Source organism: Zosterops lateralis, assembly GCF_965231275.1.
Source record: "Zosterops lateralis genome assembly, chromosome: 6".
NCBI classification, from domain to species: Eukaryota; Metazoa; Chordata; class Aves; order Passeriformes; family Zosteropidae; genus Zosterops; species Zosterops lateralis.
This window is the reverse complement of record NC_139761.1, coordinates 38,290,729-38,307,905: the sequence shown is the minus strand read 5'-3', so window position 1 is coordinate 38,307,905 and position 17,177 is coordinate 38,290,729. Positions and strand designations below refer to the sequence as shown.

The following is a 17,177-nucleotide window of genomic DNA, read 5'->3' as shown; positions in this document are numbered from 1 at the left end:
TTGGTATTTCTCTTGCCTCAAATGCTGCCAGGCTGCCACATCGCACTTGGGACTAACGTTTGCTAATCCATACCAGTTGTTACCCACATGTACATCTACTCCATTTAGTTATGCACATGATGGATGTGTAAAATCGTCCCATTATTTGTAGTAGGCCATAGTGCAGCACTGTTTAGAAATATGACAATCCACGAAGGGCAAACTTTTATTTTTACTGCAATATTTACATAGAACAGTGCTTCCAAATCCCATCCTTTCAGAAGGGCAGTAGGTATGCTGTGCAAGATAGGAAATGAAGTTACTATGATGCAATCTGGGGAAATAATGGATTGGGCTAGACAGAGAGACTCTGGAGAGCCTTCCATCCCTTATGCACTCATTACCAGAAGGCGAACAGACATGGTCTCCAATTCATAGATCCCAGGAAATAAGACTGCAGTAGTCACAACAACATTGTTTTATGTATTGCAAAGCATCTGATATAACTAGGGAAGTGCTATCAGAAGAAACCAGAAATCTGATGAGCAGCAAAGATAAGATTGTACTCTAAGTGGTATTTAAGACAAGGAACTTCAGAGTTCTTTTTCTTTCATGAAGTATTTGCAATGATTCCTACAACTACATGTTCTTCATGGTAATTCTGGTTGGTCTATATTGGTAGACAGCAGCTTCTAAGAACACTTCCGTTACTCAACTTCACCAATACCCAAAGTCAGCTATAAATTCATCATAATCCTGATTGCTGTCCTTCAGGACAAATTTTTCCACTTCTTCTGCCAAGCAGACCCTAGTTCCATTTGTGCTCTCAAAATCCCTTGTATTTTGCTACTCTTGAGGTCATTGTAATGTTCAAAAGATACCTACTGAGCTCAGACTTTATCTACTATATCACTGCTTAACCAAATTAGCTCAACTGCTACCATTCCTTTTCCTCACACCAGTAAAGTATATCCAGACCACCCGATAAGTCACAGAAATAGAATATTAACACCGACATATTTCATGGTCATTCAAACCAGTAGGGTTGCAGGCAAAAGCACTTACTTTCATTTTAAGAAGTTATTTTGCAAAAATACTGAGCCATATTGAAAAAAGTCTCTTTTGATTACACAAATCAAAGCCATGGTGCAAAATCTAAGCCTATTCCTGATAAACTGATGAGACAAGATAGGTTTTACATTCCAGGATATAGTCTCCAGGCTCACGTAATCATCAGCTTAAGCTAGTGACCAGAATTATTACTTTGATAATGAACTGTCTGACTTACAAAGAAAGGAAGGGAGAGAATATTATATCCTTCATGTATACACAGAATAATCATAACATCCTCCACATTTATTTCCTTCTAGCTTTACAAGAGTTGCAGAAGAAACCTACCTTTCACTTACCTCTATATACTGTAATTGCCAACACAAAGTATATGAAATGGCAGAACAAGAAATTACAACTTAATATGAAAACTTTAACAGAATGCTCAACAAGAAGGGATGGGTGCAGCAACTTCCTGAAACCATCCACTTGGTTCATATTCTCTTCAAGAATGGCTGTCAGTATAAATGCTGTATCAGCATCTTTTTCTCTTAAAGGAAAGACATAAAACACATTTATGTTTCCCAGAGACACGTCATGGTGTTTTTACAGTAAGTTGCTAATAAGAATCTCAGCACTCTCTGGGTTGCTTAAGCCATCCACAGTGATTATGAGTGACTGTGTTTTAGGAGCCACTGAACTGAAGACAAAGCTCAGGATGTATCATCACTTGCGGCAACGTTAACAGCTTCTGTTCAAAAGAAAGCAACACCTATTTTGCTGCGTATATACAATGTCTCTGACTTTTGCACAGTGGGAAGAAATCTGTTCCCTGTATAAATCCAGGGCATGTCATTGCAAACAAGGTTTTTAATTAAAATTGGCATTTTTGAGCCTCCTGCTGACTGACAGCATCTCATTGCCTCCTCCTCAGACAGCTAAACTGGCTTCCAAGAGAGACAGTGAAAAGAAACAAAATCACTAGAATACCTAACTTTGACAAGTCTCTGCTGGGGGCAATTTCAATAGCAGGATGCTGCAGAGGGAGGTAAAGAGAAAAAAGAGGACTACTTCGAAAGTCTCCCCTAATGAAGACTCAAAACATCACAAACAAGACAGTAGAGGAAGCATTTTATCCCTAAGCCTGAAGACAGGATGATCAAGCAGGACAATTTTAATCAGAAGGCATATTGTTAAAGAGAATGCAGCACTATGTCTGCACCTCAGTGGGTAAAGCCTTTTTTCAAATGCAAAAAAAGGTTTAGGGGCTGGCTGGGAGGCTGGCTAAACTGTCAGCTCTGATAAAGCTTTATCCCTCTCAGAAAACAGGCAAATACAGGTTCAAGCCAGACAGATAAATCAGACTTCTTGGGCAGAACATTTTCCTCAATTGATTGCAAAGAGTTTATATTGACTGCCAGCACTGTACCTTCGGGAGGCTCTTCCCGCAGATGAGGAGGCAATTCTTCACTTGTAGTCTCAGTTTCATCATCCACCATCTGTGTTTCTAAGCTAGGGCCCTGCAGAACAGAACAGCAAGAGGGGGTAAATTACAGAAAGATCAGGCAGGAACCACAAAAATGGTTACAGTACTAGAGAATATGCCAGACAGTAAGGACACAAGGAGCTCACTTCAGCTGATGAGAAAGAAAGCTGCTGGGAGATTGGTTTGCAGTTAAATTACAGAAAAGGGGAAAGTAAAAAAAAAAAATTAAAAAAAAATTCAAGATAGCATGCAAAGTTACAGGGATCTTAACTGACTGAAAACAAGAAAATGAACAGTGAAGCACAATCTCTAAACTATTATTTCCAAACACATAATGTACCAACAAATTAAAATTTGCATTTATCAAGGGTAGCAGCAGATAACCACCAACTAGAATTTTCAGGGAAAAACCCTTACCTTTGTCTTATCACAACTAGTTTCTGAAATGCCACTTTTTTCAAAGGAAAACAAAGCAAACTGGTTTACAATCTTCTAATCTATGCAGGTCCATTGACCCATGGAGTTTTCCCCTATAAGCCCAACATTTCCATTTGTGCCTCCAAGTGTAATATGCCAAACTAACCATTCCTGAAAAACTACTGGACTACCCTCCCAGGTTTTGCATTTCCATGTTCCAGGCCTTCTTGATCCTATAAAGAGCTTGCAATGTTACTGCTGCAAGGACATGAGCAGAATTAAAAGACTTGCAGCTGAACTCACTTTTACACACACAATATTTTCATGACATGTGGAGTATAAAAGTGTAGTTGCCTTTTCAGTTTCAAACTATCATAGGAAAAAAACCCACCACCATCTTCTTCCTCCCAACTCTACCTTTAAGTAAGAGCAGAGTAAATACTAGGCATAGCTAGAGGACTCCTTTTAAAAAAAACCCTAATTTTCTTTGCAATGTTAGTACAGTGAAGAGTGAAATTACAAACTTAGTAGTCATTAGGAAATGAAGCTTTTGTGCACTTTGAAAACATGACTGAGTTTGTAGTCTGAACTATCTGAAAATGTGTACCAACACACACAGCTGGAATGTTACAGAAATACAGCTGGTACATCAACAGCTTGCAAAATGTTGTTATTTGAACTCAGGAAGAAAAGGGGCTCATAACCCTAAACAAAAGGTACCACCACACTTTTCAGATGTTTTACAGCAGGGAAACAGAGACCACCCAGGTGAAGTGTACAGGTGTACTGTGATGGTGCCAGGGTCACAACCCTGATTCCTGTCATCTATGATTTATGCAAGTCTTACCTAGGCTATTTACCTATTCTCCTCAGTTAAAAACACTCAGTATCAACATTGCCCAGCTTTGGCCAGTGAACAGTTCAAACATTAAGTCATGCCTTGTAGTAGCTATCACAGAAAAGGAAAAAAGTGTTTACCACATGGCACAGATGCGAAAGTAGTAAGTTACCTCAGTCCAATTAAAAAAAATAATTAAACCCTGGAGTCAGTCATCAACAGTAAGATCTAACCATCTCCTCACTTCAACTAAATAATGTGATCCAGATTTTAAGAACATGTAAAGAATTCTGGGTAAGAGTAACAAACAGAATATAAAGTATGTGTTTGAATAAGTTTCTACATCAACCACAGGCAATACATGAATTTACACTTCTTTCCTACCCATCAGTGCCACAGAGAGAAAAGAAAAAGGGCAGATGAGGCTACAGAAGTATAACAGATCAGAAGATTCATTTTCCATATAAAACATGTAGACATGTAAGACATGAGGCATCAATATGTGCCTTGGAAATGTGAACCACAGCTATGGAACTCCTAAACTAGAACGGGTCTTGAATGTGAATCCTCTGCTTGTACTTTCTGGTTTACGACACCAAAATTATTTTAATTTTTTAAAACAAGTAAGAGCCATCAGCACATACTAGCTATATGCTGCCCAAGGAGACAATCCAAACTCCTTTGGAAAAGCCAGTGAGAAAAGCATTATCTTCCCTTCTTCAAAACAGTCAGTACTCTCAATTTCCTACAATATTAACCTGCTCAGTAGCTTCTCCCAATGACAGCCCATGATAAGTGGTGCTCCTTTGGCGTAAAGTTGTTGTCATCTACATAAATACAAAGAGGATGAAAAATGCTATCAAAAGTGAGTGGTGGCATTATGGTTTTTTCTTCAGCAATTAAAAAAAAAAATCCAGGAAATTATCTTCTGAGAAGGTTTGTAACTATGCTAAGGTTGAGTCCAACAACTTGGTCTTGACATTTCTTTTTACACTATCATTTCAAGAACGAGGCATCAGGTATATCTTTTTTCATTCTTAAGGATCCATGACAGACAAGTAGGGAAATGGGATGCACACAACTGTGCAAGTTATTGGCTTGCAGGTTCTATAATAATCCTCTGGAGCTACAGCAGTGGCAGAAGGAATGTACACAGATTGCTTCTGCTTTGGCACTCCCTCAGGAGCATCTAGGATGAAGGAAGATGTATCAACAGTTCAGAAACATCAGTAGATATTACTGTACAATATTCTTTCAATTATTTGGGGTTTGTATAGCTAGTCTTTTAAATTGGGAATGCGGTTCCATTCCTCACTAGAACCACTGGAGAAGCACAAACTTAAATAGTTATTACTACAGAAAGTTAGGTTGTGGCACAAAGCCTAAGAACATATAACTAAGAAAAACCTCTTGGCTCTTCGATGACAGTCCCTACCCTCAATAAGAAAGCACTTCATACAATTCCTTGATGAGTATTTGACTATAAGCACTATTAAGACTTAGTGGCAAATTTTCTATGTCATTTTAACACAATCTCCAAGCTGAACAAGTAAACTCAAGCAGAGGCAACACCCCCCCTTCCAAAATGAAGTTATAGATGTGAGATTTCAAGTTGGCTTACTCTGTCTCTGCCAACAGTTTCAATGAACTCAGGAAATAATAAATATCAAGGGAAAAATCCTATAGGAATTCTCACAGAAACTGCTTGAGAAACATACAATCCCCTGTTCTGACCACACTGCATCACAACTGGCCTTACAATGCCATTTAACCCAAATGCTATGGACAGTTGTAACCTGGCAAATTAGTATTTGTGGATTTATAATGTGCTTCATAGAAGGCTATGTATTTATGTATAGAGAGGACTGCCAGTACTGAACTAAACAAGTGTGACAAATTGCATACAAGCATTTCAGAGTATACTTCATGCTCTTCCACAGGATGCAGTATTTTGGGAACAATTCTGACCAGAACTTTAGCTATATGCTCAGATTTCCAGTATACCTAAAGACTGTATATTTTACAAATGCTGTAGTAAATTCATGCATGACAGAAAGCAAGTTCCTATCCAGTCAGGGTCAGCATTTTCCATAAGGTACAGAGCTATGTTTATGACACCAAAACCAAGAGCTGCATTTATCACGACATTTGAACTAACAAATGATATCAGCACAGTCAATGACAAAAAGAGCCATACTATCTCAATCTCAGCAGAGTAATAAGTACTCAAAATACCCACACAGTACAGGAGCAATCCCAACACCAAGTGATCAGTGTCAGCTCATTTTGCTCATAAGTCAATACCAACTGTCACTGCAAGTGCCCTCATCTTTCTAACAAGTCCCTACAGGCCATCTTGAAGCAACCAAAAATTCCTACCTGCACCACCACTTTTAGGCCTTTTAAACTCTACTTTTGTACTTAGCATTACATTAAGTATGGTATATAATCTAAAACTGAAGTCTGACAATTGACTATTTACTGAGTCAGAAATTGCTAATGAGTAGTAAAATATAAAACTCCAAAACAAAGTGCAAGAAGGGCAACAATGAGGGATGGCAATAAAAAAAAAAAATTATTAATACAATTGAACAGGTTTAGGACAAATAACTTCAAATTTCCTCCAAAGAATCATGTACCTTACAATTCTGCTCCTTCTTATCATTCTCAACTCATAAAAGACAAAAAATATTTTTTAAATCTCCTACCATAAGCAGAACCAGAAGGAAATACACCATGTAAATAGTCTTCTCCATTATACTCAAACTGATAAGTAATCTTTTCCTCCTTTCAGAACAGAAGCTGGAGGAATCTAAAGCTCATAGTCATGGATTCAGCAGCAGTTTACTGTCTCAGTTCTGAGACTACACTTTGGAAATAATTCTAAAATCTGCAGCTTTAGCTACTACTTTCCTTGTGCATTTTCAAGTGAATACGGTATTTAGTTCCTCATCTAAACCTCCGTATTTCCATTCTTGCTTCTAAACACTTTATTTCAGTTTCTCCTTTCCATCATTATACTTCATTCATTTACATTGTGGACTTAAGCCTAGAATCTTACTTCTTCCACTGTAAGAAACTGCCTCATTCCTCCTAAAGCCTCTCCTTAAGAGCCCAGAAGGCCAGACTTGCTTCTTTCTATGGAAATCATCAAGTGCCAGCATAAATCACATGTCCTCTGTCCTGCCAAACAGTGACTTTCAGACCTGGTATTCTAGGTAGGCGCAATTCCAATAAAGCAATTAAGCAGAGGAAAATTTGTGGCAGCCCAGTCTTCACATCTCCACATCTGTAATTTCAGTTGTAAGCTCCCCAGCACAGGTCCAATGCCTTTTTTCATACAGTATCAAATATATGTCAACTACTAATCATAAAGATTAGATGCACTCCTAAAGAATGACAAGATTCAGTGGGTTTCTGTAAAGAAACAAGGTAAGTAATCCCCAAACACAGGACAGTTTGTTAAGTGCTTCAGGATGCTAAAGTATCCCAGTGAAAGCATTGGCTATTTACGTATCAGGTTTAAAGAATACTTATCTCAAATCCACAAAACTAAAACCCACAGTTTCCTGCACATTAGCATATTTTGCCCCTTCCTAACACCACAAAAACAAAACCCCAGCTCTTTTCATCCCAACTTCACTTTCTCCAAATGCGTGAGAGATGATACATGTTATGACTGGGCTGAAAGTTTGCAGATGCCAAAGGGCTTGTCAGATCCAGAAACAATGAAGCTGACCTTCATCACACTTTCCTGAAATTACACTGTTAATGATGCTGTTAATTTGGGACCTCTCCTCTAGCCAGTCACCGTTAAAGTTTCTCAGAACTTATATTTGATATTTCATGTTTAAACCAATTAAAACTTCCATCTTCCATGTCTGAAAATTGTTAGTGGCTCACAATGCCCTTTCTGCTTATAACACAATTATATAAGGTCTCAATTCCTACAGGAAAAAAAAGGAGGCTATTGTTTAAAGAAAAATAAAAATTAAACAACCAGCCACTAGGTAGGTAGTTCAACATGATGACAACCTTTTCCAAGGAGCCACCCAACCATCTTCTTATTCTCTGCTGCTCAGATAACCATGCTCAGACACCAGAAACAAGTTTAAAACTATCGCTGTTACTTTTGTTAGGCAGTTTGCATCTGCAGCTTTTAGTTCAACAATGAATTTTCAGCACACTAAGGAATTAAGACTTTAATTTAAAGTTTTCTAAATGCAATAGGAACATTCCATTGAATCTGCCATCATTATCGATTGCACACCCACACATTTGGGATTTTCAATGTCGGTTGGATTTTTCCTGCAAAGAGAGTAAAAATTGATCTGCAACCATAAACTTTTTTTTTCTTTTTTTGGCTTTCCTCTATATTTAAGAAAGCCTCTTGATGGATGCTTCGCTTTTAATTTTGCAAAACAAAGTTCACTTATAATGAGAGCTTCTGTGCCAGGTTTCAGCCCAAGGGGACTTGGGTTGCAGTTATAAATCCCCTGAAGCACTACAGGAAAGTACAGAAATAGAAATGCTGAGAGTGACAGTAGTGTAAAATTGTAGCACTTTGAACAAAGTACGCTGTAACAAAGACTAGAAAAGTTGCTTAGATTACTTGCTCTTTTCTGAGTTTGGACAAACACATTAGAGAGGCTACAATTTTAACATTTAATTTTGTCTTGACAACAGGTGGAGAGAGGCAATGAGAGCAAGATTTAATGTTGCAAATGCCAAGTCAAGATTGAGTTCTATTGTTCTCAGCACAACAGTCAAATCCTATTTTTACAGCAATAAAGCAATCTTGTACTGTCAGTAATCCAAATTAGGGTTTATTTGGCATAAATAAATTTTCAAGAGTACTAATGACACCACAGTCTATTCTCCATTCGGCAAGCCAGTAAACTGATGCTTTACACTTTTCATCTTTATGTCTTTTATGGGGGAGATAACACCATTTATACAACAAACAGCCAACACAGTCTGCTCAGTGGTAGATCAGACAGTCCTGGATTTTGAATTAATTATTATATTGAATTTTGCCTTGATCGACCATTTATTTTCCATCTGGATTTTACCTACTAAATCAATGTTAGCACAGAAAGAATGTAAGAGAGGTTTTCAAAAACCAAACCAAGCAAATCACATTTCATTTGATCACGTACTGACCTGGCCCAACTAACATACTATAGCATACTATAACACACTACAAATGTACTTCTCCAGCTTGGTCCTTGACAGAAGGATTTAGTGATTAATGCCAGTCTTATTCTGACTAAAGAAATGAGATAATGCACTCTACAAAAATAATATTCTCCATTTTCCTAACAAGATGAGGAAGTATCACTCTATGGATCCGCAGACACCATGAGAAATCTGTCTGAAAAATGAAATGCCCAATAACATAGGCATAAATGACAGAGATCATTAAGATTTTCTCAACCATGCTGAAGACTTATAATATAGTATGCCTTTCACGATCCTCAGTAGGGTCACAATAAAAAAGAAAAAAAAGGAAAAAAACCTCATGGAAAGATGCATTAAGCAGTATTCTATAACTATGGTTTCACATAACCCAATTTCCATGCATTTATTTCCTTAAAAGTGCAGTACTACTGTTTTAGGTTTAACGAGCTAAAATTTAAGTAAATTTCAAGGGCTTTTACAGCTAGAATGCCAGAATTTTTACAATAAGACCTAAATTCAAAGTACATAAGCATATACACAGCTTGAAAAATATGAACATTCTCCCCCAAAAGGGTAACAAGAGACATCACTACAAGAGTTAGAAACACAAGTCATCTTGCCAAAATCTTAATTCCCTTTTTAAACATTCAATTAAAAAAAAAAAGGCAAAAATCCATTCAAAATTAAAAAGTTGTTTCAAAACTCTCAAAAGTAATTTTAGATGCTAGAAATTAAGGATAAATATAAAATATTTTATTCACGACAGAACTTATTCCTATGTCTTTATTTCATTAGGAATGTCAAAATGCATTTTCTGCATTTGGGAATTAGCTGATTTAATTACCTAATTTGGGAATTAGGAGATTGCAGTATGATGTATTTATTACACAACTTTTAAATTTATTTTGTTGATGGCTAGGTAAATATTTCCTTCCTTATAAATGAGTTTTGAACTCACATCAGGGCTTCTCAAGATCAGTGTTTCTTGTCATTCTATGCACTTATTGTAGCGCTTTAAAAAAGAACATATCAGATAAAATCTTTACTAACTCTACAGAACAAAAGCTACATCTTCTGGTACTGTTAAGGCCTCCAATTTCACACTTAGCCTGCACAGTCAAAACTTGACAGCCAGAAGCACTGCCAGCAGTAACACCCCTTTTATTTCAGGCTCCACGGAGATCTTTTTCTCCCAAACCCACACCAAGAAGAAAGATCACAACTTGCTGCATACAAGATTCAAACCAGAGTTACTGCACTCAGGAACCAAACAGCCATAGATAGAAAAACCACTTGTTCACTATGAACACAAGCAACACACAAGTAAGAATTCATTCAGGAAGCAATAGCTTTTGGTAACTGCTGCCTTTTACTTTTGAAGATCTGTGAGGTGCAAACATTCTCCCTCCAAAATGTTTTTAGAATAAATCAAAGTCCAAGAATTGCACTAGAGCTTGAGCAGCTCTGCAGACATACTAAGACTGTAATATTTACTAGCACCAGCACAACCCACTTCAGTGATACCCACTATGGTCAATCAGAACATTTCTTTTGAAGAAATTAAAACTATTATTTGTCTACTTGGCTACTATTTGTCCTCATCTATGTAAGAATATACCTTGCCCAGGACTTCAAAGGTATGTAACCCCTTCCCATCTCTCTGAAATTCAGCTGAAATACTAGAAAAGAAAACCACTACAAAGTTTGTAAGACAGTTCAGCAATAAAGAAAAACAGATGTGACCAATCACAGGCAAACACGTAAATCAAAATTATCTACAGAATATGTACAATGTTCCATTTTACTCTATCACTTACATTCACACTCCTTCTGATCCCTCGACCACATTTAGGACTACATGCTAGGAAAACAAAACATTACTCTGTAGTCCATATAAAGCAATACCTCTTGTCTCTTACTTTTATAAGCTGTTCCTCTTCCAAATACTTTTCATTTCAACTATAAAGAGGCCTGCTAAACAGGATTGGACACATGTAAAAAAAAAAAAACCAAAACATTACACATATATCATTTTGACAGGACAAGCCATGATATCCTTAAGGAACAGAGTTGTCTGTCAATACAAGCAAGAAAAATATTTACTTAAACTTTCCATAAATTTAATACTGCACCTTCAAAATGTCCGGCTGTTGCAGCAGCCCCCTTATAAGAGGGTAAAAGTGAGCCAAGGCACAGACTTCTTGTTAAGCACAGCATAAAAAGGGTCCTGGTTTATTCCTCTTCACAGCTTAGTCATCTTAACTCCAACTATTCACTGACTCTGGCTGCAGCAAGCTCCTGCTGTAGGTTTCCCTTGCAGCCTCTGACTGCTGGGTATTTCCTGCTAAACTGCAGGAGACTCTGAATGCAGGCTTTTACCTGGCTAGACTGTGACTGCAGGTTCCAACAACGGGCTCTAACTGCAGACCCAGACTGACCTCACAGTAGTGATTCTCTCCTTCATGCTCCTCAAGGTTCCTCCTCCATGATGATGCTCCCCTTACTAGCTCACCCCCTCTTTATCTCACTCACCATTATTGGATGTAGGTGTAACTCATCAGGGGCAAGGCTGTATTGGTTAATTAACACAGCTGTTACTTATCAGGGGTGAGGTCACCTGTACTCCCTTCACCGACATCTTACCTTATTCTGATCTCTAAAATTTATCTGTCAACACTCACTATCACAGGCAGTCAGAAAAACAGAATTGTAGGCAGTAAGTTCACATTCTTTCTCTTAAATACAGCTTTAAGTTTCTCAAAGTAAAATGTCACATTTATGACACTTGTCATATCCCAAACTATATAACTTAACTGTGAGCCCATCCCAAAGCACCACAAGCTCTCATTCTACTTTGAAGAGTCCTTTCAATAAAGAGGTGACCAGCTACTTAATTAAAATCACATCTTGAGCTTGCTTTCACTAACAAGAACTTCAATATGACCTGTCACTCTCAATGCCTTTGATTTTTCTGATTTTGGATTCAGGTTAGGCCAGTGACAGCAGCAGTATTAGAAGCAGTCACCACAGCAGAACCACCAGGAACTATCCTAATGCCTCAACTCATTCATACACTGAAGATACAGCATGAATAGATTCTGTTAGCAAAGGCACAAGAACCTTCTCTGGTGCTGCCTGAGACTTGCAAAATCCAGCATTTAGCCACTAGAGATTAATACTGGAAGTATACTATGTTGTGGACAGTAATTAGCAGCTGACTGTGATAGACAGGCAGGGATTTGGTTATCTCCCCATTGCCCCCAGTAAATGGAACTGCCCTACCCACAGGACAGACATGTTACCCAGGCTCCCAATGCAGTCTGAAAAGGTGTATTTCCTTGCCATCAGGATGATCTGCCCTTGAAGGAAAGCAAGCTTTGCTGACATATTCAAAAGGTATCACTTATTACTACATACAGAAAAGGTCCACTTCCTGACACAATCTGAGCTACTTGGCTCTCATTCCTGTACTTTAAAGCAGAAAAGGGGACTCTAACCAGTTTTGTATTTTGCATAGCCTGAAAGGGCCCTAAGATACCATCCTTCAGCACAGACATAGCTCAAATGATATGGGAACAGAAATAAAGTACACATAAAGACTACCTTGAATTGAGTCCAGCTTCAACAGGTTTTAAAGCATTGCTTTGCCCTACTACTTTACTTCACTCTATCTTTTCAACAGGATACTCACTATGTGATCATCTTAAAAATAAACTACATCAGGCTTCAGTTTCCTCAGCAATGATCAGCATTAGTAATGGATCCTGAAAGGATCACTTCTACAGCAGAACTCCAGCGATGTTACCACTTAATTTCCTCTGCCTGCTTCCTTCTTTCCCTAAGTAGATAGACCATTTTGATACACACAAGCCTTAACCTGTTTTCTTTTGACTGCTCTGCCTCCTCAGCAACACACTAACCAGCATCAACCAACTCAGCATCAAAACCAACGCTGCCAGAAACACACAAACTCAAACGTATTTCCCAAGATATAACAACAATTAGGGGAGAAACAGACACAATGACTTTTGACAAGCTTTGTTTTGATGTCTTCCCTGCAATGATCAAAAACTTAAACTTATTTGTTTTAAAGTCGCACTGAACTACTCACAAGCAGGCCCATAAAAGGGATACAGATCCAACTCACACCATACAGACACTTCTTCCTTCCCTTCAGTTCTCCTTTCTCCACCCTTTTAAAGGGGTGAAAATACTGCACATTTCAATGCATCCCACTAGTTAAATGAAAAGGCAATTATCTCCACCCCCAGCTTAAATCATGCATCTGCAATGATCCTACCTAGAAGAAACTTGAAGCAACTCCTACAGCAAAAGGTGGCATGGAAAGAAATGCGCACTGAAAGAAATTAACCACTCAGACAAAAAAATGTGAGCCCTTTTATACTGAAAAAGCTCTACACAGTGCTTTTACCTGAAGAATGATTGGTTAAAAACAACCAAACAACTTCTCCCCCAAACACATGCATTTTCCTTGCACTCAGAACATGATTCCACTCACATCTTGTGCTATTCTGAACGAGCTCATCTTAAATAGCCATGAGCTTTCCCCACTCTAATGGGGCAAAAATGAATTCAGCAGAAGTAATGGGCTTAGCAAGAATAAGCAGCTGTTTACTCTGCATGCAATAAAACAGAAGCTGAAGGAAACCTTTTCAGTATTGACCTCAAACTGGATGTACTGTTCAGATAGCACTCTGAGGTTTGTGTTTTACAGTGTAAGTCAACAAATCACCCAAAGCCGTAGTGCTGTTTATCAATAACGTTTTCAATACATATTTTTTATTATCCTACACTAATGGAACTAACAAACATTCAGAGAGAAAGAAAAAAAATACACTTTTTACTCTCAGGCTTTGTACAAATACACAACAAAATGTAACACTGCATAGAAGGAGACACTCTTTTTACATATATTTATTGTGTGTATATAGAGGCTGCTCCTTTTCTTTCATCCAGCAGCTGTGCAGGTATTTATGGTTAAGAGCCCCTGGAGCCCAGAGACAACTGTTAACCTCAGTGTCTTCCACACTTGCACTTCCCAGAACCCAACACCTGCACAAGCTGATTAACTTCTAACACACACTTACTGGACTCAGAGGCTTGGAGGAAGGCCTGAGCCAAATTCCCCCATCAGGATTGGTCCAGACCTTGCAGTTTCTGCCTCAAAGAGCTTACAACCTAGCTAATACATTTATTTGTTTTACCGCTGGACAGATTCAGGAGACAGGGAGTGCCTCAAGTGTGTGCCTCAAGTTTCAGACTGATTAATGAGAGAAAACCCCTTCAAAAGTCATATACCTGAAAATTAAAGCGATATGACAACATAAAGTGAAGAAAAAGCAATACAACAGCATTGCTAACTCCTAACCAACACAACTTGAAGATACACCTTGCATTTGAGTGTTATATGTTACTGCTTCCATAGTCCAGCCAGCCTCAGCACCCACATCCATAGCCGGCTCAGGGCAGACATTCCCTATCCTAATAGTTTTCCACAACAAACTACCGAGAAAGGCGCCGGTCTCCCCCAGGCTTGGGGAAGGGCCTGCGGGAGCAGCAGCACAGGTGGGCGCCGGAGCACGAAGCCCAGGGCTGCCGGGCAGGGAAACCGCCCACCAGATGCTGTGGATGAGGGGAGATGCCCGGGGAAAGAGGGCAGTTTCTCCGTGGAGCACCAGCCTAGAAGGGCAGCGGGCGCAGGCAGCCTTTCCCGGCTCCCACGCTACTCCTTTCCCGTCCCAGCGCCGCAGGAAACGATCCGAGTTTTAACGGAGCAGGGGGGATTCTTTCTCGGGAGACGGACCCAAGAAGCGACACCACATCCCCCGCCAAGTTGGAAGCTTCTGGAAGTTGTGTGCTTCATTTAGGAGCGCGCACGGCCACCAGCACCTCCCGCCACCGGCCCCCGCCCCTCGCCCCCCGCAGCCGCCGGGAGCCGCCGCGGCCCAGCCGAGCCCCCCGCCCCGGGGACAGCCGCCAGCATCACCTTCATGCCGCGTCTCCCGGAGCACCGCCCGGCGGGGATGGAGGGAGGGAGGGAGGGCGGCTGGCGGCTGCGTGCCCGTCTCCCCCGGCGCTGGGGCTCCGGCTCCTCCTGCCCGATGTAAACACACACCGGCGGGCGGGGGGAGGCTGGGCCGGGCCGGGGGGCAGCGCCATGGCAACCCGGCCGGAAGAGGAAGCGCGGGGGTCAGGGGCGCCATGTTGGCGGGGGGCTCGGGGCTGCGGGATGAGGCGGGAGCTCGGAGCGCACCCCTGCCCAGGGACACCGAGACACCCCGCCAGCCAAACGCTGCCTGGCATTGCTGAGGTGTCTGTCTCTGCCCTGACACCTCGACAGTACGAGGGTACGGTTCAGTAGCAGGATGAACTTCACCGACCCCTGAGAGTTCTTGTCTTGCTTGAAGGAGTGAAGCAGCGACGGCAGGAAAAAAGAGGAGGCTGTTCTGGGTTAACTGCTGGCTTTATTCATCACGGGATCTGCCCCAGCAGACACCCCTCAGCAGAAGCAGCGGGGGAAAAACGAGGGAAAAAAAGCTTTTTTTGGGAACCCCTGAATGCAACACCTTTTATTGGGGGGAGGAACTCAGGGATGGGTCTAACTGGGGACAAATCAGGGGCCAAAGGGCATGGCTCTCTGGATAAATGACATACATTGTAACAAATTAATAACTCAGGTGGGGAGACAGCTGAAGTCTTGTCCAATCACTTGGGGTTTTTCCTGGAACTTTCCAGACTTTTGGGAGAGACCCCAAAGTGACAGACAAGGCCCAGGGGCTGGATAACTTCTGACTGACATAGAACTGGGGTTGGGATGAAACCAATGAGGGTGGAACATGGGTGCATGGGGCAAACCATTGTAACTTATAAAAATGAACTTGATACAAGGAACCAATACATATATAAAACTGATAAAACCAAAACCACACCACTACATGGCATGGTAAGTGAGGTGCTTCACCTGTAATAACATACTGGCCTCTTCCAATTTCCAGTGTAAATTGCTGGGAATGCAGTGGAGATGAGTTGACTCAGCCGTAAGTCAAAGATGGAAGCGGTGTTTGGCCAAGATGAGGAGCTGGTTCTCCGAGCGCTGCCCTCGCTGCGGGCTTGCCGGCATTCAGAATGAAACAGAATCAGTTAGGTTGGGAAAGATCTGTGAGATCATTGAGTCTGACATAAACGCCTCCACGTAAGCCGCACCATGGCACTAAAGGCCACGTCCAGTCTTAAAACAACTCCAAGGACGGTGACTCCACCACCTCCCTGGTCAGTCCATTCCGGTGTTCTAACCACCCTTACTGTGAAGGCATTCCTCCTAATGTCCAACCTCCCCTAGTGCAGCTTGAGACAATGTTCTCTCTTGTCACTTGTTACCTGGGAGAAGGGACCGACCTCCAGCTTCAACCTCCTTCCAGAGAGTTGTAGAGAGAGGTCACCCCTGAGCCTCCTTTTCTCCGGTGTTCAGAAAGATGGGACAGGAAGGACTTATGAATATGATTTTATGGTAAAAAATACTGCAGATGTAAAACGTGAGTGAAATAGGAATGAAAACCAGTTTCGAGATGTGATCATGGCAGGCAGGAAAATGGGAATTAACTGAAGATGGGTTGAAAAGACAGGAAAACAAAGGACTCAGGAATGTTGCCTTTCCATCCTGCAAAGGCATCAGGGAACAAGTACATAAGAAAGGAGTCTATAGAGTTTAGAATATAAAATGACATGGTAATGTAGTAGTTCTTATAGACTGCATGCGAAGTTTGTAGGTTTTGTATCTTACACCAGTTGGTCACTGTAAATTAGAATATTCATCACAAAAAGAGATAAAATGTATTGTAAAAAAGTGATCGCTCTCTGACCCTTTTACCCTCTTACCTCGCTTGGTCTCTCTCTCCTCTCTCCCTCCCTTGCTCTTGCTTTCTCCCCACGTTTTTCCCTGCTCCTACCCCGTTTCTACCCCTTAGCTCTCTTCTATCTCTCTCTCTCCCCATTCTCTCTTTAGGGCTTTGCTTCAGCCGAGGCTGGTGGCTGGAAGCAGGCCCTCTTTACCCACGACCCTTGTAAAAATAAAGCCACTTGTTTCTAGAACATCTCAGGTCTGCAGAGTTCCTTGTCCCTGCCTTCCACGGAAATTTCTACAATCTGGCGCCCAACGTTGAAAAGGCCGATTCTGTTTTCTCATCTGTGGTATCACTCTGGGCTAGA

General features: G+C 40.7%; 1 protein-coding gene across 1 annotated transcript in view; it reads right to left on the bottom strand.

Moving 5' to 3' along the window:
- LOC310910536 (transmembrane protein 263-like) overlaps nt 1-15,065 on the bottom strand; it is a 206,521-nt gene extending 191,456 nt beyond the window's left edge. Inside the window, exons 1-2 of the mRNA XM_083863338.1 lie at nt 14,959-15,065; nt 2,459-2,549 (exon numbers count right to left, since the gene is read on the bottom strand). Of these exons, the coding sequence (XP_083719464.1) occupies nt 2,459-2,549; nt 14,959-14,964 (97 nt within the window). The 5' untranslated portion in view covers nt 14,965-15,065. The remainder of the gene's footprint in view (nt 1-2,458; nt 2,550-14,958) is intronic.
- Between the last annotated feature and the right edge of the window lie 2,112 nt (nt 15,066-17,177).